This window comes from Elephas maximus, chromosome 22 (assembly GCF_024166365.1).
Source record: "Elephas maximus indicus isolate mEleMax1 chromosome 22, mEleMax1 primary haplotype, whole genome shotgun sequence".
Taxonomy (NCBI): Eukaryota; Metazoa; Chordata; class Mammalia; order Proboscidea; family Elephantidae; genus Elephas; species Elephas maximus.
The window spans coordinates 23,620,238-23,643,518 of record NC_064840.1 but is presented as its reverse complement, the minus strand read 5'-3'; the positions used below and the strand labels follow the sequence as shown (position 1 = coordinate 23,643,518).

The 23,281-nt window shown below is 57.2% G+C and overlaps 2 protein-coding genes across 2 annotated transcripts in view; one reads left to right on the top strand and one right to left on the bottom strand.

Moving 5' to 3' along the window:
- Positions 1-18,638, top strand: part of GNAZ (G protein subunit alpha z) — a 46,952-nt gene extending 28,314 nt beyond the window's left edge. Inside the window, exon 3 of the mRNA XM_049866560.1 lies at positions 16,810-18,638. Within this exon, the coding sequence (XP_049722517.1) occupies positions 16,810-17,154 (345 nt within the window). The 3' untranslated portion in view covers positions 17,155-18,638. The remainder of the gene's footprint in view (positions 1-16,809) is intronic.
- Positions 1-23,281, bottom strand: part of RSPH14 (radial spoke head 14 homolog) — a 73,086-nt gene that overhangs the window by 39,429 nt on the left and 10,376 nt on the right. The gene's annotated exons all lie outside the window — the stretch shown is intronic.

Below are 23,281 nucleotides of genomic sequence, written 5' to 3'. Positions count from 1 at the left end.
TAGGACACAGAAGCAGCACCTCCTTCTGGCCATGTGGGGCGTGTGGGGGTGAGGCGAGGGAGAAGCTGGAACCATGGCCAGAGTACACATCCCACTGATCCACCCACTGGAAACCCAGGACGGGGCACCCACAGCTCCTCAGAGTGATGCTCCTAGACTGTCCATGTATCCGTAAGTTCATTGCTCAGTGCATGTGTCACCCACTGCCATGTCATACTGGCCCCAGCCCTCCCTAGGGACTGTCAGGCTCTGGGCTGGACAGTTCCCTCTGGCTGTAAGATCTGTGAGCTGCTGTTCTGAGACTTGGTGAGAGCAAAAGGCAGAGCAGAGCAGGTGTGTCTCAGTGCTGGACTGCTTGGGAGGACACAGCGCCACAGTGCAGGTCTTGGTGCAGCTCAGCCCCTCAGATAGCACGGTGGGCTGGTGATGGTGCTCTGGGTGCAGCACTGCCCAGCTCACTCAGGGGCCAGGGCCCCGGCAAGGTCGTGGGCCCCATGTCCACTGGGCTGCTCAGGCCCAGGCTACCCAGTGCTCACTCTAGGCCCTCCCCAGCTCCTGAGGAGTTGGGGACATTCATGAGGTCTGTGCTGGGCACAGAGCTGTGGAGCAGGGGGTTGTGGTCAACATAAATCCAGTGAAAGGGGCAGTGGAAAGGAATAGTCCATGCAGAGCCTGACCCAGCAAACGCCAGTGGAGGTGACAGTTAGTGATATTGGCCATCAGTTGCCATGCTGAGGGCCGAGTTGACCATGTGCCCATGAAGCTGCACTGGTTCTAGCCCTGGTCTGGGCACCATGGGAGTCAGTGGGAATTGGGGCGTGGTCCCTCCTCTCCAGGGGCATGGAAGACAGATGAGGGCAGGGCAGGAGGCCAGTCAGGTGCCTTGGCGGGCATGTGAATACATCTACCCATGGCACAGAGAGAAAAACCACATTCCAAGAACAATTTGCGAGGTGGTAAGACCTTCTGACCTGGAGGACCCTACTGCTCCTGAGGGGGACCTCCTCTACCCCCTGAGGGGGACCCCACATCAACCTCTTAAGGGGACCCCAACTGCCCCTGCTGGAACACGGGCAGCCCTCCCTTGCTGTTTAGGTCCTCCCAGCCTCTCTCACGCCTGTTCATGGGAGAACCAGAGACTAGCAGAAGGGGCCAGGGAGGAGGGGTGCTTCAGCTGGGCACCACAGCGCGAGGCAGGAAGTAGACCTGGCAGGTCCAGATGTGGGTGATGGCTGTCAGGGCCTGCATTAGGGTTGCACTGGCAGCAGCCTGTTATCTTGTTTAAACAGCCTTTGCAGTTTGAAACTGTAGCTCGGCTAATGCAGTTGTCACTGGATATGGGGAGAGTGGGGTCGGGGGGCATGGGCTAGTAGAGGCTCTGACCTCGGCAGTGATCAGAACCCACCCCCACCCCTGCCAAGCCCCATCTGTCGTTGGCCTGAGGCCTGCGAGGCTAGAGCTAGGGCCCTGGGGTGGTCGGCGGCAGAGCCGCCCCAGGGCAGGGCTGGGAGAATGAGAGGCAACAGTGAGACCTGTGAGATGGTCCCCAGGAAAGAGAGGCCGAGGTCTCTACAGCACTGGCTCCGCCACAGCAAGTTGCTCATCTTTCTGGGCCACTCACTAATCTCTGCTTTCACTGGGTGGGTCCTGGGGTTAGGGCTGTGTGCAGGGGCAGCTGCTGGCTGGGCTGGGGACAGAAGCCAGGGTGGCTCGACATGCACAGGCCGGGAGCCAGAACACCGCCAGGGCAGCCGAGCCTCTCCACACAGAACCCGGCTGACCATGGTGCTGACACATGAAAACAAGCCCCAAGGCGGCCTCCACATGGTTCAGGACCAGATGGCCCTGGCCACTTAAGGCCGGAAGAGCACCTGCTCATTGTTCTGCCAGATGACCCAGTGGGTGTAGGACCCTGCCAGCCTTGAGCCTGTACCACCAAGGCCAGCCCCTGCCCATTGCTGGGTCTGGACAGCTTCCCCATGGGATGGGCCCCCAAACCACCCCTCAGCCCTGCCCTCACACACGGCAGCTGGGTCTACAGAAGGTGCCCTAGAGCCCACAGCTCCCTGGGCTGGGTGGGGGGCAGAATCCGACAAAGAATAAGTGGTAAACAGAAAGAACAGGGTCCGGTGGAGGTGAAAGCTTTGCAGTGGATGGAAAGAAGGGGTTAAGGCGGTGACTAGAGCGTTCTTAGCCAGTCAGGGGATGCCTGGGGGCCAACCAGCCACAGTAACACCAGGACAGAGCCATCTGAGCGGAAGGGGCAGCACGGCAACAGTCCACGTGAGGAGGAGGGAGCCAACGGGGCCAGGCTGGGGAGGGACAGCACAAGGTAGGGCGTTGGCTGAGGATGGGGAGCCACTGGGAGGTTGTGCACAGGGGAGGAAAGTGACCCAATGGGCTGTTTGAAGGAACCATAGTGGGGTGGTAGGGGGTATACAAGAGCAGGAAGAAGGAGGTCCCGGGAGAGATAATGGGGTGCTGTTCACAGGATGGACATAATCTGACCCTACAGCCTAACCTAGGCCCCTGCGTGCCATGCCCGCCTGCCCTCCACCAAGCTGGCCCTGAGCCCTGGCCTGCAGACATTACTACCAGCACCCTTTGTCTCCCACCCTGGCCTACATGGCATGGTGCTGGCCTCTGCATTGGTTTCCTTCTGCCTAGCTGGACAGTTGGTGGTACGCATGTCCTCTCCCCTGGGGTCCTCGTTCTCTCTACATGAGGCAGAAGAGTACTCTGCGCACAGTGGGAACTTGTGGGGTCTGTGGGTAACCGAGGACCTCGCCTGGGGCAGGGCAGAGGGGCTAGAGGATGGGGTCTACGAGTGACCAGGCACCTGCCCAGGGGCCGCATGGAGGTGCCAGGAGGAAGGCCAAGTTGCATCTGCGTGCTGAGCCCAGACGGCTGTCCTCCCTAAAGTTAAGGACGGTGCCCGGTGGGGGACCCAGTACGTCAGAGCCACAGCTTTTGCATTGTTGGTTATGACCTCATTTCTACTGGGACTCACTTCACAATAGCCGTCACATGGCCACCAGGACCCGAGAGTTAATGGAAGTTCAAGTTCGATGAGCACCCAATGCACCCCACAGGATCTGACTCTAAGAAGTGGCCTTTCCACAGGGTGGATGGGCCCACAGCCCTCAGACACGAGGAGCATGACCGGGTGCCTGGCAGCCACCTGCTCAGCCTCCACTGTGCATGTCTGCCTGCCCTCCCAAAGTCTCAGCCACTGCTCCATCCAGCCTATCCCCCACATGTCACCCATGGGGTCCCCTAAAGCTGAAGTGAGCGGGAGAATGGGACTGATAGGAGAGGCGCGGGCCCCGAGACTGGGGGGCTGGGGATGTGATGATGTGTGAGAGGCGGGGCTGTGCCCTGGGTCCCTGCATCCTGATGGGAGCTACCCACCCTCAGGCCTTGGGCTCCCAGCTCTCTCTGCTCTGTGGATGAGCTGTTCTGGGAGTGGGTGGCCCCCTACCCCATGCCGCCTCCCTATTCTTCCCGTGCAGGCCAGCTCCGGGATGTCGGGCTCATTTCATTTTTAATCCAATTCCCAGATGTCAGGGTGGCCTCAGGTCTGCAGGAGGAAGGGGAGCACACTAACCAGATTGGTCTCTGGGCTGGACCCCAGGACCTGCCTGGAGGACTCACTGCCATACCCTCCCTGTGACATTGAGGGTCCCTTCGGCCCCTTCTCAGAGACAGCTGGATGGCCCCTGGATACCTTGGCAGCATCCTCACAGTGAGGAAGCAGAGGCTCATAGCCGCTGGGGCAGCAGAGAAGCTAACGTGGCCTCAGGATGATGAGGGCGAGACATGCTAGCACCCCTGGAGCTCCCCACACCCCCCACCACCACCTCCCATGCCCAGCACTCCCTGTGTCCCCTACTACCGTCTCCCATATCCGGCGCTCCCCACGCACCCACCACCACCTCCCACGCCTGGTACTCCCCATTTCCCCACCACTACCTCCCACGCCCAGCACTCTCCATGTCCCCACCACCACCTCCCACGCCCAGTGCCCCACATGCTGTCCATGCTCAGCACCTAGTGCTCCCTAAGCCCTGCCCTTTCAGGGATCACTCTACAGGCTCCCACCACTGCCCCACCCACAGCGCTCCACTCAGGAGTCAGAACCAGAAGGCCTGCCCCTGTTCCCTGATCACTGTCCTGTCCCTTGGGGCTGAGTCAAGCCAGGGAGGGAGAGCATGACTCTCCCAGCCTCAGGGCCTACCCCCGACCCTGGCCAGGCTTTGTGCCTGTCTTAGTTATCTAGTGCTGCTATAACGGAAATAACACAAGTGGATGGCTTTAACAAAGAGTTTATTTTCCTCACTGTAAAGTAGGCTAAAAGTCCAAAGTCAGGGCATCAGCTCCAGGGAAAGGCGTTCTCTGTCAGCCTTCGCATCAATCTTCCCCCAGACTAGGAACTTCCCTGCACTGGGACCCTAAGTCCAAAGGATGCACTCTGCTTCCGGCGCTGCTTTCTTGGGTGGTAAGAGGTTCCCCTGTCTCTCTGCCTGCTTCTTTCTTTCATATCTCAAAAAGAGATTGCCTCAAAACACAACCCAATCTTATAGATTAAGTCCTGCCTCACTAACACAACTGCCACCCATCTGCCCTCATTAACATTGTAGAGGCAGGATTTACAACATATATAGAAGTCACACAATACTGGAAATCATGGCCCAGCCAAAGTGACAACACACATTTTTGGGGGGACATAATTCAATCCATGACATTGCATCCTTTGACCCCTAAAAAATCATATCCTTGCAACATGGAAAACATATTCACCCCATCATATCATAGCAAAAATCTTAACTCCAAGTCCAAAATCCAAAAATTCATCTACATTTGTGAAATCTAGAATATCTGCTTCCAAAGGTACAATGGCAGAACCAGTACAAGCTAGACATTTCCATTACACATGGGAGAAACTGGAGGAAAAGAAGGGATAACAGGCATCAAGCAAGTCAGCAGAACACATTACATTAGCCCCCAAGGCTCTGAAAATAATCTGTTCTCTGAGACCATTTACACAATGGCCCTGTCCTCCAGACTGTAGGTATTGGCTACAATTTATGGATTCTGAGTGGAGGCCCCTTGGCCCTGAGCTTCTGATTCACCTTCCAGGCCTACTGGGATGGCAACACTGTGCTGTCAGCTTTAGGCTCACCATTCTCCTAGTCCATCTGAGTGGCAGTTCCAGCCTTAGAAACACCAGAGGCTCCACCCTTTGAAGCCCCAGAAGTCATGGACATACCTTTTGAGACAGGCAGTTCGGCTTCTTGCGTTTCTTGTCGCTTCAGCTTCTGCTTCCTAGTTTCTTGGCCTCTTGGCTCCTCGAGCCTCACGTCTGCATGTCTTCTGGGGCAAGTGTTCCAAAGCTCTGTAGCTCCACCGATAAGTGCCTGGAGGCACCCTACTCTGCCAGGAAGCCTCCTGTGCACAGGCACTCAGCTCTCTTGCTCCGTGGGTTGGCAAGCCTAGCTCCACAGCTAAGTGCCTGGAGGCACCCCACTCCACCAGGAAGCCTCCTACACGCAGGCATTCGGCTTTCTCACTCTGTGGGTGAGCTCCAGCGCTGTCTGGTGTGGGTCTTCTGGTTCTGGTGCTGTCACTTCTCTGCTGCTGCTGCTTCTCTGCCACTGCCAGTCCTCTGCCATTCCTCTATCCATTCACAGTTTCAAAATCACGTCCACATTTTAGGTATCTGTTAGAGCAGCACCCTACTCCCAGTACCAAATTCTTAGTTGGCTAGTGCTGCTATAACAGAAATAGCACAAGTGGATGACTTTAACCAAGAAAAGTTTATTTCCTCACAGTAAAGTAGGCTAAAAGTCCAAAGTCAGGGCATCACCTCCAGGGGAAGGCATTCTCTCTCTGTCAGCCATCTGGTCATTCTTTCCCCGGACTAGGAGCTTCTCCACGCAGGAACCCCAGTCCAAAGGATGCCCCCTGCTCCCCGGGCTGCATTCTTGGTGGTATGAGGTCTTCCTGTCTCTGTGCTTGCTTCTCTCTTTCATATCTCAAAAGAGATTGCCTCAAAACACAGTCCAATCTTGTAGATTAAGTCCTGCCTCACTAACACAACTGCCACCCATCCTCCCTCATTAACATCACAGAGGCAGGATTTACAACATATAGGAAAGTCACACAATACTGGGAATCTTGGCCCAGCCAAATTGATACACACATTTTTGGGGGGACATAAAATTCAATCCATGACAGGGCTCTGGGAGGGTGGCTTCCTTTGTTGTAATGGAAACAGTGGGTATGCTAAGTGTCTGGTGCCAAGCTCAGCAGAGGTGGCAGCTGCCTGGGGCCATGTCCACGCCATGGTCTGGAATGCACTGAGGTGAGCTGAGCTGATAAGGCCCTGCCCTCAGTGCATCTTCCCAGGGGGCAAAGGCAGGAGGGAGAGGACTCCCACAGGTGACAGTAACCAGGCTACCTGGGGAGGCCAGGCCCCCCACCCATGAGCAGGAACAGAGATGCCATCCCTTGCACCTCCATCCGCTCTGTACTGAGCCTCTGCTGGACGGCAGCCTGCTGTGCGCATTTGCCATCTGCCACCTTTCTGTTCCTTCCTTACTTTCACTCCACACACACCATGGCTCCTTGAGGGGAGGCAGGGTGTGAAATGCCCCCCACAGGCCCAGGGCCAGGGAGGGAGGCAGAGGTGGCCTGCGGCCATCCCCAAGCAGGGTGTGGCCAGGTCTAAAAACTGGAGAGAGAAATGGTGCACAGATGCAGGTATGCGAGGTCCAAGGGAGATAGGATGAGCCTGTGTGCAGTGGCAGGCCCGGCATTGCACGCATATCTAGGGGGTAGGGGCTGCAGCCAGAAGGTGCCAAGAGAGGTCTCTCCAAAGAGGGCTTTGCAAGGAGAGCCCTGGGCCAGGCAGGCACTTGGCAGTGCCAGCCACAGACACCAATCCACTCCTGTCCACCCCCCACCCCTGGCCATTGTGGCCAGAACCACATGACTACCTAGTGAGCAGTTGGCTCACTGAGGCCAGGGCCCACGGGCGCTGGGAAGAGTGGTGCCCAGGCCTCACTGAGGCTTGTATCAAACGAGGGCTGGGGCTGGGCCCTATCCATGAAGCGGGCCACACCACACATTGGCACAGACCTAGGGCAACACAGTACAGGCAGAAGCACCTCTAGGCCCAGCCCTTTCGTGATTGCCCTCGTCTCTGTCAACCCCATATGCCTGCAAGAGCAGACTGTCTATAATCTGAATGCTCCATGTCATTTCCAACCAGAGGCCTAGATCATGGAAAATGGTGCCGGGCACATCCCAAGAAGTTAGGGAGACAAGTCCAGGTCCAGCACCCTGGCTACCGTCCTCTGGTGGGCCCCTGCCCTCTTCCAGCCTCCATCTTCTCATCCACAGAACACACTGGGTCCCAGAAAACAGCAGGCACTGCTTCTAGTATGCTCAGGGAGTGCTGGGTGGACCAGGAGGTACTTCTCCTCCTTGGCGATGGTAGAATCCCTCCCCTGTGGTTCCAAGGGGCTCTTTCCGGGCAAGGGGCTCCTCCCTGGCTGGCCCCCAGGGCCATAGACCCTGGCTTTGCCTGGGTGTCTCCGTAGGCAGGAGAAGAAGGGTTCCTCAGCCTCCCTGCCACCCACTCACCAGGCCCTGAGGCTCTGCCCACTGGTTGTCTTCCTGGAGGGGGCCATGTGCTAAAGCCCCTGTTCCTGCAAGGACAAGGTGCATCAGGCTAGGCCAAATCCTGAAGAGATGAGGCGGCACTGGGCAAAGCGGTTGGGGGGGTGGCTTCCAGGCAGAGGGGAGAGCACGTGCCAGGGCCCTCAGGCAATGGCGCACGGAGAGCAGAACCTGCTTGGTGTGATAGGGGCCTATAAGGGGATGGAATGGTGCACTGGGGCAACCCTGCAGCGTACGAATACCCTGTGGGGTAAGACATGACCGCATGAAGGAGGAGGCAGCAGAGCATCAGGATCTAGACTGTGGAGGAGTCTCAAAACAGCAATGGGTGGAAGATGGGCCTCTAGCTGTGCCTGTTCCAGGGGTCCCCACAGGACCCTTTCAGGGCAAGAACTCAGTGTCCTGACAGCAGAACCTGGTGCCCAGCTTCCCATCATCCCGTGGGAGCCATGTGCCTCACGCAGAGGGAGGCAGCCTCTGCCCCTGCACTGGAGCCCACGGGGGGTTTCCTCAGCAGCCTGCCAGGGCCGAGCCTGACTGGGACAGTAGGGCCAGGCACTCTGCAACATCACGAGTGACCAATGTCACCCTCAGGAAGGAGGGCGGAGCTCTCGAGCTGGTTCCTTGTGGAAATGCATCTGGTGATACCTTGTGCCAGGTGAGGCCTGGCTGGCCCAGCACTCTCCCACCGTCCAGCCTAGCTGACCCCAGCCAAACGTGTCCTCTTGTGGCACTGCCCCTCCTCCATGCCTCCCTGGGTCTTCATCCTGCCAGGCTGCCACAGCCAGACGCCCAGCTACTGCCCCAGCCCCCAGGAAATGCCGTCTCCCTCGGGGACAGCCCCCCACCCTTCCAAGGCACATGGGTGGGGTCCTCATCCCCCTGTCCCCATCCTGCAAAGTTTCCACCCCAGTCCTGGCCTAGGGCGGCTGCCTTCTGGACAGGCCTGGCCTCTCCCCACGGAGTATATCCCAGGGCTCCTGAGGGCTGTCAGCTGTACCCACTGCCACCTCCTGTAGCTCTGCACCCCTCACCCCGAAGACCACCCACCTCTTTGAAGACAAAGAACAAACTGTTCCCCTGAGTGACTGACCACCAATGGCCACGCACAGCCCTGTCCTCACCCCATTCCACAGTCACAGACCCTCAAACACAGGCGTGGGCATCACAGGTAATCCATGCCCCCCCGCCATGCTCCTTTGTGTGCCTTCCAGGCATGGGTCTGAGGGTGAGGCCGCTCACCTGCCCTCACTAAAGAAGTGCCCAGACTCCCCCCTCATCAGGACTTCAGTGGAGATGGAGTGGGCTGGGGAGATCGTGGAGGCCCTGAGCACAGGGCTCCAGGCCCCCCCTTTTCTGCTCAGGACTGGTGGGGCAGTCCATACCACACGGAGGACAGACCCCAGGCTGCCGACCAGGTGCACCATCACCAGGCGTCAGCAGGACCCTCACCTCTTGAGCCATACTCTGTGGGCTGGTGGGCCCCCTGCCCATTTGGCACCCCTAGCCCCCACCACAGAGGAGGGCCAGCAGTTTGGCTCTTTGCTTTGTAAAGGCTCCAACTTGATATCTAGCCCGGGAAAAAAACCCTGTGTGGCCCCCCTGACCTTGTAGCCAGGCACCACCAGGCGGCTGCACTGCCCGGGCCCCCTCAGCACCATCGGAGCCTGGCACTCTATTTCCCTGGCCAGGCCTCGCAGGGTGAGTGGAGCTTGTTCATCTGCACAGCCCAGCCCACAACCCCACTTGGCACTGGAAATGCTGAGTTCACAGTTCCCCTGGACACACGTTCCGGGGTGCACAGCAGGCTTTTAACCAGCGGGTAGACGTGGGCTTCTCAGACCACAACAGCAGAAAACTAGCCATACAAGTAAGAAAACTGAGGCCCAGATGGGCCCGAGCCTCCTGGGCTCTGGAGGCCCAAGCAGCTGAGCCAGGCTGACTCCTGGGCTGGGCTGCTCCCAGGCGCAGTGCCACATATCTGGCTTCAGAGGCTGAGGTCAGGGAGCCCAGAGGGAGATGTTCCTTGCCAGCACCATGCCCGGAGGGCACATGGGCCCGGCCCCACAGCCCTGTCCAGTGCCCTTCCCAGCACCCATGCTGTGCCTCCACCCCACAGCTCCCCACCCTGCAGGGCCCAGTTGAAGCAGCCTTGCCCTGGGAAGCCCCCGCCCTGCCTGAGCATCCACTGTTCCCTGCTATGGTCCTGCAGTGCCACTTTTATCATCTCGGTGTCACACCAGTGCTGATGCCAACATGTCTGATGCTAGTGGTTACCGCGTGCCTGGGACAGGCCAGCACAGGCGGTGTGCTACATGAAGTCATGTTTCACCCCCAGCCACCTTATGGGGGAGGTGTGCTTACGGGCTACACTGTACACGTGAGGAAATCAGGGCTCAAGAAGGCTGAGCCTCCTGGACCAACCCCACAGGTGCCACATCAGCTCTGCCCATTTCATCCTTCCCAGGGCTCAAGGTGGCGTGGGTCATCCCCAGAGGTCTCGCTCGTGGCGAGCAACACTGTTGCTCGCTTGTCTCCCACCCTGCCTGGAACAGGTCTCACACAGGACACCGAGTGTATCTGCCCAGGGAAGCAAGGTGGGGGGGTGTTGGGGTGTCCAGGTCACGGCTCAAGCTGGTTCCCCAAAGAGCTGAAACCTGTAGGGCCTGAGGCCTGGGACCCCTGTGCTGTGGCCACGGCAGGCCCTGCCCGGGGCCCCAGGGCAGGGACATGGTGGTATGTGTGTGAACAGGAGACAAGATGGGTCAGCACAGAGCTTTCCAGCCAGAAGACACACATGGCACACCTGCAGTCCAAATGACCCACAAGTGCAGGGTGGGGCTGTCCCTGGCCATGGAGTGATAAGGCCTTCATTGATGGCATGTTCAGCATGCATCAGTGTTCGCATGCGACCTTGGGCTGCATAGGGTGGCCAGGGAGGTGACGGTCTGCTTTCTCTGAGTATGGGTCCGTATGAGAGACAAGAGGGTAGTTGGGGAGGGTTGGGCTGGACCAGAGTCCCAGGAGTACTGCCTAAGGGAACTTGGAGTGGGCTGAAGTGGCAGGCCCCTCCTCAGCCCTGTTCCTGCCTTGCTGTGGGTCCCAGCCTGGTCTGTCCCCTCTTTTGTATTTGGAGCCATTTATTCCTCCACAGAGAGCTAGGGGAGCCTCCTGCAAGGTATCAGGCAGGGCCGGGGGGGCAAGGTACAGCAGGCCCTTGTTGGGGCTAGCTTTGGGGGAATGAGTGAGGCCAAACCAGAGATGCTACATGACAAGGCCCTGGTGGCAGGCTAGAAGACCCCATGTGCCCATAGGCATCAGCAGACCTGGGGCTGGGACAGAGGTGGGCCCTTGTTGGCCCAAGAGAGAGTTTGGCAAGGCTGGCCAGACTGCATCTCCAGAGCCCAGCCCTGTCCACCTCCATCCACTGAGCTGCTCTGTGGTCAAGCACATGCCCTGTGGCAGTGATAGGGGTAGACAGAGGTGGGATGGGACGCCAGCGCCAGGCCACGAGGTTCGCCATGAAAGAGCATCATAGGGCGGGCCAGCAGCTTGGGCTCTCCTCACGCCAGTGCCTTTGTTCCTCTCAACAGTCCTGACTGTGAGCATCATGGTCGTCCCCATTTTACAGATGAGGAAATGGAGCCCAGAGAACAGAAACAATTTCTCTAAAGTGCACAGGCACTGATGGCTGTCATCAGCCCAGGTCTCCAACCTGCCCCATGCACACAGCAGGAGGCATTTGTGGAGGCAGCAGGACAAGGCCACAGCTAGCCTGACCATATCCGGCTGACCTGACGCAGGCTTCTTTCCATCCCCCAGTTCTAGTTCACCCTGGCCTTCAAGGAGCTGTGCCCACAGGTGCTGGGGACTGGGCCACTGTAGCAAATGAAGGTCCCGCTGTGATGCCACAGGCCAGGGGCAGACAGCACTGAGCAGGGACTCCAGGCCATAGGCCAGCAAGCCAGCAGCCTTTGCAGTGGGTCATTCAGGTTCAGCCCCTCCTGTTGTTGAGGAGGAGGCAGAGGCCCAGGTGGCGGCATCCCCAAACTGGCCTGGGATGAAGCCCACTTAGCACATTGTGTAATTTGGACATACTTGAGAGCCTCCTTAGCCCTTACCATGCCAATGAAAGCATCCCTGTACCCCACAGAGGCCCCCAGCTCACCTCGGCCATGCCCAGCCCTGCCCCTACCCCCCCACCCCCGCAAGGTGACTGGCAAGCTGTTAGAAGCTGGTGGTGTCCCCCTCCAAGTGGCAAGATCCTCAGCTCTGACGGAGCTCTCTGGTCTGTCGTTCACATAATGAATGTACAGATGCCCCAGGCTCAAAACACAGTCCCTTCTCTCACGGACCTGTGACTAGGTGTCGGAGCTGCAGGCCACATGGGCCACTGTGGGTGCTGAGGGGGATGCACTGCAGCCACACACCAGGGGCCTGGAGGGCTGGGCTAGGAGCGGAGACCTAGGGACAGGGCCCATGGCCATGAACTGCTCAGACAGACACTGCCCAGCCCCACTTCCTGCTTCTGGTGTAGTTGGTGTTTGGGACCCAGTCCCTGGGTGCAGGTCCATCTCACCACACTGGCCTCTGGGGCCCTTCTGGATTCTGGCTCTGTGGCTGTGGGATCCCTCAGGGCCCCCTCTTTCCTCCAGGGGGCAGGCAGGTCTCTGGCTTGGTGACACGCCCAGGACCTTGGCTGCTGGCCCACAGGCAGCCACACCATCACACAGCTGACCCCAACTCACCACCTCCTCCCACCTCCAAAGCCAAAGCCACTGGGCCAACTGGTACATCCACACCTCGTGTCACGTGCGTGCTGATGGAACCACAGCAGTCTGCTCCTGGGCCTCACAGGCCCCCTCACTGTATCAGCACAGCGCAGCCGTGGTGAATGCTCAACCAGCTCCTGCCGCTGTGCAGACAGAGTGGTGCAGTAGAGCAGGACGCTTACAGGTGCCTCCCACACCAGGCCCCCCAGTGGGCTGTTCACACCCTGCCACAGAGCTGGCTGGGCCCAGCAGAGGGGGAGATGGGGAGGGGGACCAGGGGTCGACACATAGAGGTTTTGTTATTCTTCGATGCTCTTCATTCCCAGGCAGCGGCAGCTTTGTGGGGGCCAGTGTGGTCCTCCATGGTTTGTCCCACGGACAGAGAGGAGAAACCAGGAATCCAGAGTCCCAAACTCAGCCATGCCAGAGAAGCCTGAGAATACATGGACCGAAGGAGGGGGTCCTGGTGCAGGGCCAGTCATCTTTCAGCCTGACAGGCCTGCAAGAGCTACTCTACCTCATCCCCCTCAACAGCCCAGTGCTACAGGCACCCGAGTTTCTGCAATTGCCAGCTAAGGATCATGGTTCGGAGGGGTTCCCGTGTCCAGAGCCTGAGTCTAGCAGAGTGAGCACCACAGGTTTCAGATAGGGCAGCAGAGGCTCAGGACTTATGGGGACTGGGGAGGGGCAGGTCACTGGGGCCAGAGGTCAGGAGGCCTGGGCAAGTGCTGAGCTGGGGAGCCCAGAGCTGTGCAGGGTTAGGCCCAGGGCCGGCATGGGCCAGAGAGCTGGGTGGAAAGGACAGGCATGGCAGCTCTCTGTGGGAGTCACGAGGGTATCATTGCAGGGGACCTGGAAGGTGGCGTCTGTCACAGGAATGGGGTTGTAGGACCCTTTGGGGGGCAGTTTAGCCAGTGTGAAGAGAACAAATCAGACCCGAGTACTGTGTTCCCATCAGGTCAGAGAGCACAACCAGGACAAGACCCATGGCAAGGCGAGGGGCACCCCTTCCCAACAGCTTGAATCCAGACTGGGTAGCCGAGTGAGTGAAAGCCCTCTGCTCCATGAGCAAGCCTACATGCCAGAGATCTGCACAGGTATGTGCACAGCACATACACACCCAAACACGGGTACTCATCAACACACACGTATGCTCATACTGACACGTGTACATACATGCACACTCATACCCACACACAGGCACACACACATATACACTCATACCGACACACAATCAAACACAGGGACTAGGCTGGCCCCTGGTCCCCTACAGCTCAGAGGCAGGCTCCAGGCCCCTGCAAGGCCCCCAGGAGAGGCTGCTTTGAGAGGACTGCAGCCTGAAACAACTGAGGTGCTAGACTGATCTGCTCACTCACAATGCTTGAGGGGCTGAGCAGGATCTGCACAGACTCAGCATGGAGGGAGCTCTGGGATGGCCCTGTGGGTGATGGAGTCACACTAGCCTTCTTGCAGGCACCTGGGACAGCCCCTCAAGGTCAGCAGCTGCATTTCCCCACACATGCTTGTCCAATAGTACCGCCCAGCCTGTGGAGCCTGTATGGTCAGTTCAGCCTATAGGGGCCTCCTGCCCCTCCTCGTCCCCAGACTCCCCTGGGCTGAGTTGGATGCAGCCTCCCATCCCATCCCTTCCCCAACTGGCCCCACAGGCCCACACCCGGGGTCAGCCCTACTGCTGGGGTCAGTCTGCACACACCTACCATCCCCACATGTACCCCACGGCCCAGGGCTCCCATCTGGATCTTGGTCCCTGGCATCTGTTCACCATGGCGGGGGGCTCTCAGCCTGAGCACCAGCGCTGTGGGGAGGGGCCCTTCCCCCTGTCTTGCAGCAGAAGGGCCAACTGCGCCCAGACCTGAGACCACTCCCTTTTCAGAGTTGCCAGGGTTCTTGAGCTCATTCCAAAGGAGGAACAAGACTGGTTCAGGCTGCCTCTCCATAGCCAGGGAATGAATGGCAGGTGCCCCTAGGCGTCTCCTGCCACCTGGTTCCTCCTCAGCAGATGCTGCCAGAACCACTGCCTCAGAGAACACATAGAAAATGGGTGTAAATCAGCACCCCCTAGGCACGCCCCACATGGGGATTTGAGAGAAAGGGGTATTAGCTGGCATCCCCCAGGCACACTCTGTCTGGACCACTTCCTTTGGGCTGGCAGTACTGCCCTTCTGCCCTGCCATGGGACATGGACTGAATCTCCTGTGTCCAGGCCTCAGTTTCTTCATCTGTACAGTGGTAACAGGGTGGGGTGAGGATTTGTGAGCTGGCACAGTACACCTCACATCTGTGCATTTGTGTCCACCATCGTCCTGACTACGCTGTTGGCGAGATAACCTGGTTGAAAAAGTGTTAGATACGAACCTCAGATTTAACCCTAAACTGGTTTCAGACTTTGTCCAGACACGTGGCTCGTTCATCTCAGTGTAAAATAGGCAGCTTTCGTCAGAAGTAGTTCTGCTAGCTGTTCCTTGTAAAAGTTAGAACTGTCAGTATTGTGGGGACAACAGAGGGTTTGGGAGCCTAAGAAAAACAATCTTGCTGTTGGTTGCCGTTGAGTCAGCTCCAACTCGTGGCAACCGTATGTACCACAGAACGAGATGTGGCCCGGTCCTGGGCCATCATGCTCATTGGCATGAGTCCATTGCTGAAGCTGTTGTGTCAGTCTGTCTTACTGAGGGTTTCCCTCATTTTTGCTGACCCTCTACCAACCGTGATACTCTTTTCTAGTGATTGTTCTTTCCTGATGACATGTCCAAACTAAATGAGCTGAAGTCTCACCATCCTCACTTCTAAGGAGCATTCTGGTCGTTATTTCTTCTAAGACCAATTTGCTTGTTCTCCTGGCAGTCAGCAGTATGTAAAATATACTTGACCAAAACAAAAGTTTGAATGCGTCAGCCTTTCTTCAGTCTTCCTTATTCACTGTCCGACTTTCATATGCATATGAGGCAACTGAAAAAAGACCATGGCTTGGTCAGGCGTACCTTAGTCCTCAAAAAGACATCTTTGTTTTTTAACACTTTAAAGAGGTCTTTTGCAACAGATTTGCCCAAGGCAATAATGTTGTTTGATTTCTTGACTGCTGCTTCCACGGATATTAATTGTGGATCCAAGTAGGGTGAAATAGACAACTTCAGTTTCTTCACCATTTATCATGATGTTGCTTATTGGTCCACTTGTGGGAATTTTCATTTTCTTTACGTCCAGGTATAATCCACATTGAAGGCTGTATTCTTGCATAGCACACCTTAAAAACCCATCACTGCTATGACATGTGTAAGGCCCTTAGAAAGAGAAAGGTTAAAGAAGGGCTGGGTGTCAGATGACAGATGGTGCTGCTCTCTGTGGTGGCGCCACGCGCCATGGTGGTGGGCACTGCTGCCTCTTGGGCTGCCCTCCCCAAAATCTCTGTGTTGCCCGAGCCAGGGCTCAGTGGAGCCTGCACGTAGTGCGGTCACATGGCCCTATCCTCGGCAGAGAGCAGGGGCAGATGCGCCTCATGGCAAGTGCACATGCACCAGGGAGGGGAGAGGAGGCGGCACCCAATCCTGGTGTCTTTGGCGCAGGTGCACAGCAGTCACCCTTTCAGAGACTATGGGTAAGGATGGACGGGACCCCGTACAGGACCAAGATTTAGAGAGACTAGAACAAACCCCAGCAGGCTGGAGCTGGTGGGGTGGAGGCTGTACACACTCACGTGAGGAAGACGTGACCTCACAGTGGTGCATATCGAACACTGAACCTTCATGTGCGGGTGGGGCTACTGGGGCTGGGTGGCAGAGATGAGGTCAGCCTCGGGGGTGTGGTTGGTGATACCCAGGGCACAGAGGGCAGGGGGCCATGCGTGGCCAGGGGCGACCACAGCGCAACAGCTTTGGTGGTGTGGTTGGTGATGCCCAGGTCCCAAAGGGGAAGGGGCTGTGGGTGACTAGGTGTGAGCACAGTGCAACAACTTTAGGGGTGTGGTTGGTGATACCTAGGTCCCGGAGGGGAGGGAGCTGTGGTTGACCAGGTGTGACCACAGTGCAACAACCTTGGAGGTATGGTTGGTGATGCCCAGGTCCTGGAGGGGAGGGAGCCATGCGTGGCACAGCTGCAGCCTGGAGCCACGTGTTGAAGTCACTGACCAACCTTTGCTGGCATGTACAGCTCTCAGGATGAGGAGGGGATGCCCAGCCTGTCCAGGGCCCCAGAGCCTGTAGGGGGCAGTGAGAGGTTTGTCCCAACAGGATGGCCACCCCCAGTGCAGGTGCTCCTGCTGTGCTGGCATCAGGCTGGGCCCTGCAGGTGTGGCCTCAGGTCTCTCCTGCCCCGACTTAACACAGCCTCTCCCCCGCAGAGCCGGATGGCCGAGAGCCTGCGCCTCTTCGACTCCATCTGCAACAACAACTGGTTCATCAACACCTCACTCATCCTCTTCCTCAACAAGAAGGACCTGCTGGCGGAGAAGATCCGGCGTATCCCGCTCACGGTCTGCTTCCCCGAGTACCGTGGTCAGAACACCTACGAGGAGGCGGCCGTCTACATCCAGCGGCAGTTCGAGGACCTGAACCGCAACAAGGAGACCAAGGAGATCTACTCCCACTTCACCTGCGCCACTGACACCAGCAACATCCAGTTCGTGTTTGACGCTGTGACCGACGTCATCATCCAGAACAACCTCAAGTACATAGGCCTCTGCTGAGGGTTGCCAGTTTACGGAGCCATGGGGTCGCACCCCACAAGGAGGCCCGGCCAGGGCAGGCATGGGCCCTCCTCAGCCCCACCTTCCCGCAAACGTAACTATTTGTGGATGGAATGCTGAATAGGTAGGCACACATGCATACACACACATGCACATACATGTACCTGTACACACATGCATACGTGCACACACATTTGGAGATATTCCCCACAGCGCTGAGGTCCCTTGAAGACTTGGGAAGCATCCCCAAATTCATCACATGCCCACCTGCCTGTTCATTCTGCCTTCCCAGCCAGCCCCCCTTGGCACAGGGTCAGCGTTAGACTGCTGGGGACAAGCAGCTGCCAGGAGGAGGTGGCTCCAGCCTGTGCTCCGGACCAAGGACCTTACAGCTGACCAGGAGGGAGGCCCAGAGCAAGGGGCCTGCACCTTCTCTGCCCACAGCGCCTGCCAGCCCACACACGTACACTGCATCAGCTTGCTCTGGGCACAGGGCCCCCAGAGCCAGGGTGCGAGGCTGGCCCTAGGCCATGCTCCGTTCCTCTTAAACAGCTTCAAAATATGCAGCAAAAACCAACATGATAAAACAAGCGAGACAATTTCTTTCAAACTAGGCCGACTGGGATCCAGCTGTTCTACTAGTCTGATGTTTTATAATCAAAACCTGATTTTTCTTCTCTGACATCCTTTTTTTTGGCCAAATCTTGTGGTGTTTCGCGGAAAAAAAGTAACAAAATTTCAAATGCAGTTGAGTATTCTTTTTTAAATGTAGATTTTAAAAACATATTTTTTTTCAGGTGGTCCTTTTTGTGTCTGGCTTGCTGAATGTCAAAGTTGATATTTGGACAATACTGTCCCTCTGCTTCAAGGAAACCCTGGGGCGGATGGCAGCCTGCGCAGCCGCGCAGGACCACAATAGACGAGCTGTTTGTACATAGCCGAGCCTCCGCAGAGCCCTCTTGTCACTGGTGCAGTTTTCTGCTTTGTTTTTATTTAAGAAAATTAATGTGATGTATTTAAGAAGGTTCTTCACCAAAGAGCGAATGAACAATAACTAAAAACTAAACTCCTTGGTATTTAAAGCATCAGTGACTTGTGGCTTTGTCGCATGGAGGACAGGGGTCGAGAAGCAGTGCCCTCCAGCCCCCATGCCTGCATCTAGCATGGCCGGAGGCAGCTGTGATTCCTGTGACGGCACAGACAGCGTTGTCGCCTGAGGGAGACTCCTGCCTTGGGCTTGGGCACCGCTGTGAGAGGCCCTCCGCTGAGGGCTGTGTAAATACGCGCCCCTGTGTTAGCGGTGGCACCAGAGCGCTTGCCAAAGCCCTTCTCTCATCCCCTCTGTTTGGTGCCCATGTGTGCAAAGTCAGTGTGCAAAATCACAGCCAAGGACTTCACGACACGCACAGAGAGAAAGAGGAGCCGGTGATGGTGTGCAAGTCCCAGATTGTCTACTTTAAGAAAATAAAATGCGTGAATGGAGCCAAGCCTATCCTGGTGTGCTGTGTGCATGCGTCAATGCCATGGGACACCCGCGTAGTGTCTGGGAGGGCAGCAGGGGACACCCTCTCTCTCTGTTCCTCCCCCCACCCCACAACACATTTAGGTGACATCGCTTTGATTGAAACTATCATCAAGAATAAACACCCTCACAAGAGGAAAGAAGCCGCAAAAGCAGGGAGGCCTGCCAGGCCCGTGCTGCTGGACGAGTGAGCTGGAGCTGAGGGCTGGGCGACAATGGCTCTGCCCCTCCTGCCACCTCCAGGACCCCGCCCAGCACTGGCCGGGCTGCACTCCCCTACCCTTCACAGCCTGAAGACAGCTCTGCCAAAGTCAGAGTCGATTAACAGAGTAGGACAGGTGCTCGGAGAGGTGGGGGTATGGTATCTGTGTGTCAGGAAGCTGTGGGCGAGCCTACAGAGGACTGGGGAGGTGGGCCCACGGGCCCCGCTGGCTGACTCGGAAGGGACCCCTCACACAGAAAGTGGTGTGTGTGGCTAGAGGCAGCCATGGTATGGCAGGAAGCATGAGGTGGAAGTCAGGAAGGTACTTCACCGGGAGCCTGACGTGGCATCAGGCTCTCACATTCTCTTTATTCTAACACTGCACCCCAGCAGATGGGCAACAGTAGCCCATTTTTCTACCTAAGAAACTTGCCCAAGGTCAAGGTCAGGGAGCCTGGAGCTAGGATGCACAAGGCCAAGAGGGCCAGGAGGGGCAGTGCTTCCTGTGGTCTGTGTGTTTGTCCAGCCCTGCCCAGACTGCTCTGTGCCCAGACTGGGCAACGGCCGCGGCCCTGCTGGTCTGTGGGGAGCACACTCGCAGACAGGGCTGCGTACAGAGCCGGATGAGGGGCACATACACATATGCCCACGTACCCATACGCGTGTGCACACACACTCATGCACATGTGCAGGCATACTGCAAATGTGCACACTCATACAAATGTGTACGCACACGCACATGCTCATACATCACTGTACACACGCACGCTCATACACGTATGCATACTGTATACACTCATGCCTGTGCACATGTGTTGTCTTAGGATGGGTTCTCTAGAGAAGCAAAACCAGCGATGCATATAAACATAGAGATTTATGGAGCCATGGTGGCGCAGTGGTTAAGAGCTCAGCTGCTAACCAGAAGTTCGGCAGTTCAAGTAAGTCCACCAGCTGCTCCTTGGAAACCCTTTGGGGCCGTTCTACTCTGTCTTATAGGGTCGCTATCAGTCGGAATTGACTTGATGGCAACAGGTAGAGAGATTTATATGAAGGACATGGCTCACGCAGTTGTAGAGGCTGGAAAGTCCCAAGTCCATGGGTCAGGCTGGAGGCTTTTCCTGACTCACGTAGCTGCAGGGGCTAGCAAACCCAAAATCAGCAGATCCGACAGCAGGCCGCTGGCTTACAGGCTACGGAGGCTGATGAATCCCCAGATCGACAGGTAAGCTGCTAGCTCAAGTCCCAGGAACCAGAGGTCAGTCAGATAAACAGGAGCCCGCTGTAGGATCCAGAGCAAGAAAAAACCACCAAGCTTGGCCAGAAAGACCACCTGTATTGAATGCAGACCATACTCCCAAGGAAAGCCCCTTTCAGTTGATTGGCTGCTCATCACAGATCAGATCAGATCTCATTATAAAGGTGATGACATCATTACATAACTGCCAAACTACATAATTGGCAAACCACAGAATCATGGCCCAGCCAAGTTGACACACAACCTTAACCATCAAACATGAGCATGCACGCATGCCCTTCACAGACATGTGCATCCATTTGTAGGCACCCATACACATGCACACACATATTCATAGACCTGTACACTCACATGCATGTGCACACACATATGCATTGTATGTGCATGCTGACTTATCAGGTGCACACACATGTTCATGCACACACATGCATGTGCACACACCCACAAACTCATAACACACGTGCACTCGTGCATGTCCATATGCATGTGTTGCACACATACATATGTTCACACATGCACACGTGCACACACACTCATGCACATGTACCCAACCTCATGCACATGTACCCAACCACATGCACATATACATGTGCTCACACTCATAGGCGTATGCATACACACATATACACTAGTGCACACATACATGCAAACACCCACCACCAGCCAGGGGCACCTGTAGCAAGCCGGACACCCCCATTGCAGGGATTCCCCTCATGCCTTGCCACGTCACCAAACGGCAAAAATCCAGGAGACTTCTGTGTAAGGAGAAGTAACGTGTGAATCTTTGAGACCCATTTTGTGTGTTTAATGCCAACTGTGAAAAAAGCAGTAATTCCATGGTGAACCTCTTTAAGCTAAAAATACACAGCTAAAGGGAAATAAAAGAATGGTGCCTGCCTTCTTGATGTGTTCGGGGATCAAAGGAGGCCTGCCCGAGAAAGGGCCTCCTCCTGATGCCCAGCCCCTCAGCATTGGCTCCGCAGGGCTCCCCATGCTCAGACAGACCCTGGCCCTTGGCCACACCAGCCCTCAGCCACACCCCTTCCTGCACTCTCCCAGGCTCTCACTCTCAAGCCCTGCCCTGTCCCTATATTGCTGCTGCTGCCCTCTGCCTGATACATACACCCCATCTTCATGGTCCAAGACCCACCCCGCCTCAGGGTCCAGCTCACCACCTCCCCCTCCAAGGGGCCTCCTGAGCACACATTGGGCATCCCGCTCCCCACACCACCCACCCCAGTGCAAGGGAGGAGTGTCTGCAAGCTTGGTGGGATGCCGTCAACTCCTCCCATTCTTCTATGGCGCTTGAACAGTGTGGGGCATGGAGAAGGCATGGCTGAGTGGATAAGGTCATGACAGGTGGCCACCAGGAGAGGCCTTTGTGAGGGCAGCTGTCCACAGTAGGACGTGAGCACAGCATGAGCAGAAGGCCCCATGAGACCCACTGGAGTTGGTGGGAGGCCTGGGGCGGCTGGGCCTACGGGCCTCTGTCATGTCCCACCACTATGGCTCATGGGGTACCACCTTCCTTCCCTGTGTGTGGTAACCCGAGATGGCAAATGGGGTGATGACCACAGGCACCATGACCCCTTAAGGACAGCTCACTGTGAGCTGGGCCCTAGGCAGGGCCATTACACATTCATCTGAGCTCACCCCACACTCGTGGGCGGCTGAGACACCAAGAGGTTACACAGCGCTGACTTCGCTTGCCAGCGCCCCAAAGGGCTCTCCTTTTTGCTAATTCCACCTGTAAGTGGCTGTCCCCATCCACTAAGGACTATCATGAACACCTCCAGAAGGCTGAGAAAGGCTGCCCGCCCCAATAAGGAGCACGGAGAGGTGCTGGGAGTGTGGTTCTCTCTACTGGAGAAGGGAGTGTGGAGGGGGTGGGGGATAGGGGAAGGGGAGGCATTCAGACACAGCACTAAGCAGGCAGAGCTTCCAGGTAGGGGGCAGCCTCCTCTGCCTCCTCCAGGGGAGGGGCAGCTTCCCACCCGACACTCATGCCGAGGACGTGCCTGGGGCCCCAGTGCACCTCATCCTGAAACAGGTGGGGAAAGGAAAGGTCCCACACATCTAAGGCATGGTGATGGACCCTTCCACCCTGTGGTGGTGGACCCCTCTGCCCTGTGGTGGTAGACCCTCTGCCCTGTGGTGTCATGGCCAGGAATCCAAGGAGCGCGGGATGGCCCAGCCAACTGGGCAGCTGGGTGTTGGGGGTGGCTGCTGAGGGAACAGGTGCAGTGGGGGATCTGGCCAAGGCCTGCCGGGGCTGGCACCCCACGGGGGGAGTACCCCATCTTGCTTCTCCAGCAGGCCTCCCCACAGTCCAGATTTTTCTCAAGTCCAGAAGGTACAACCCCCAAGGATGCCCCCATCCTCAAGATAACCAGGCTTGGCACTGGACCCAACCCCTTCCAGCCTATCCAAGCCCCCTTGAGTATGAGGAGACGTACCCATGGGGACCTGGCGTGGCCTAGCCACCTCTTTGTCCTCATGCCTGCTCCTGGGTTGTCACAAGGCATGGAGCCCTCCTCTGGGGCCCTCACTGGGGGGCCCGCCATGTCCAGCCAACCACCCAGGCCCCTGCCCCCAAGGGGAGGCAGGACGCAGGCACTCCAGGTTCCGACCAGCCCCCTCTGCACCTGGCCACAGGGTAGACTCTGCCCGCGCTCCCTGCCCCATGCCTCCCAGGCAAAGGTACTAGCGCCCATCACACCCACTCCAGGCCAGGACCCTCCAGCCACAGGGATGGGCCTGCCCCTCCACACCCCCTGCATCTTCCTCATGTTCTGGTCATTCTCTCCTCCATATGCAGTGTGCGCTGAGGGCGAGAGGGGTCTCATTCTGCCACACAGGTGAGCAGGGGGTTTCTAGCGAGTGCATGAACGGATCTGTGTGGACACCTTCTTTCCCCGAGGAGGGACGCCAGCCCGGTGTGGCAAGGTGGGGAGCATTGTGCAGACGGTGTGTCCTGACCCCGTAGATGTTGCCCCAAGCTGGGCACTGCAGACATGTGAACTCCCCGAGCCCCCCACTCTGTGGACCTCGCCCGCCCACTCTCAGCAGAAATGTCCAGGAGCCAGCGCACACACACACACCCCCAGTACAGGAGGCAGCCTCAGGTGTTCTCTTGTGCCCTGTGCCT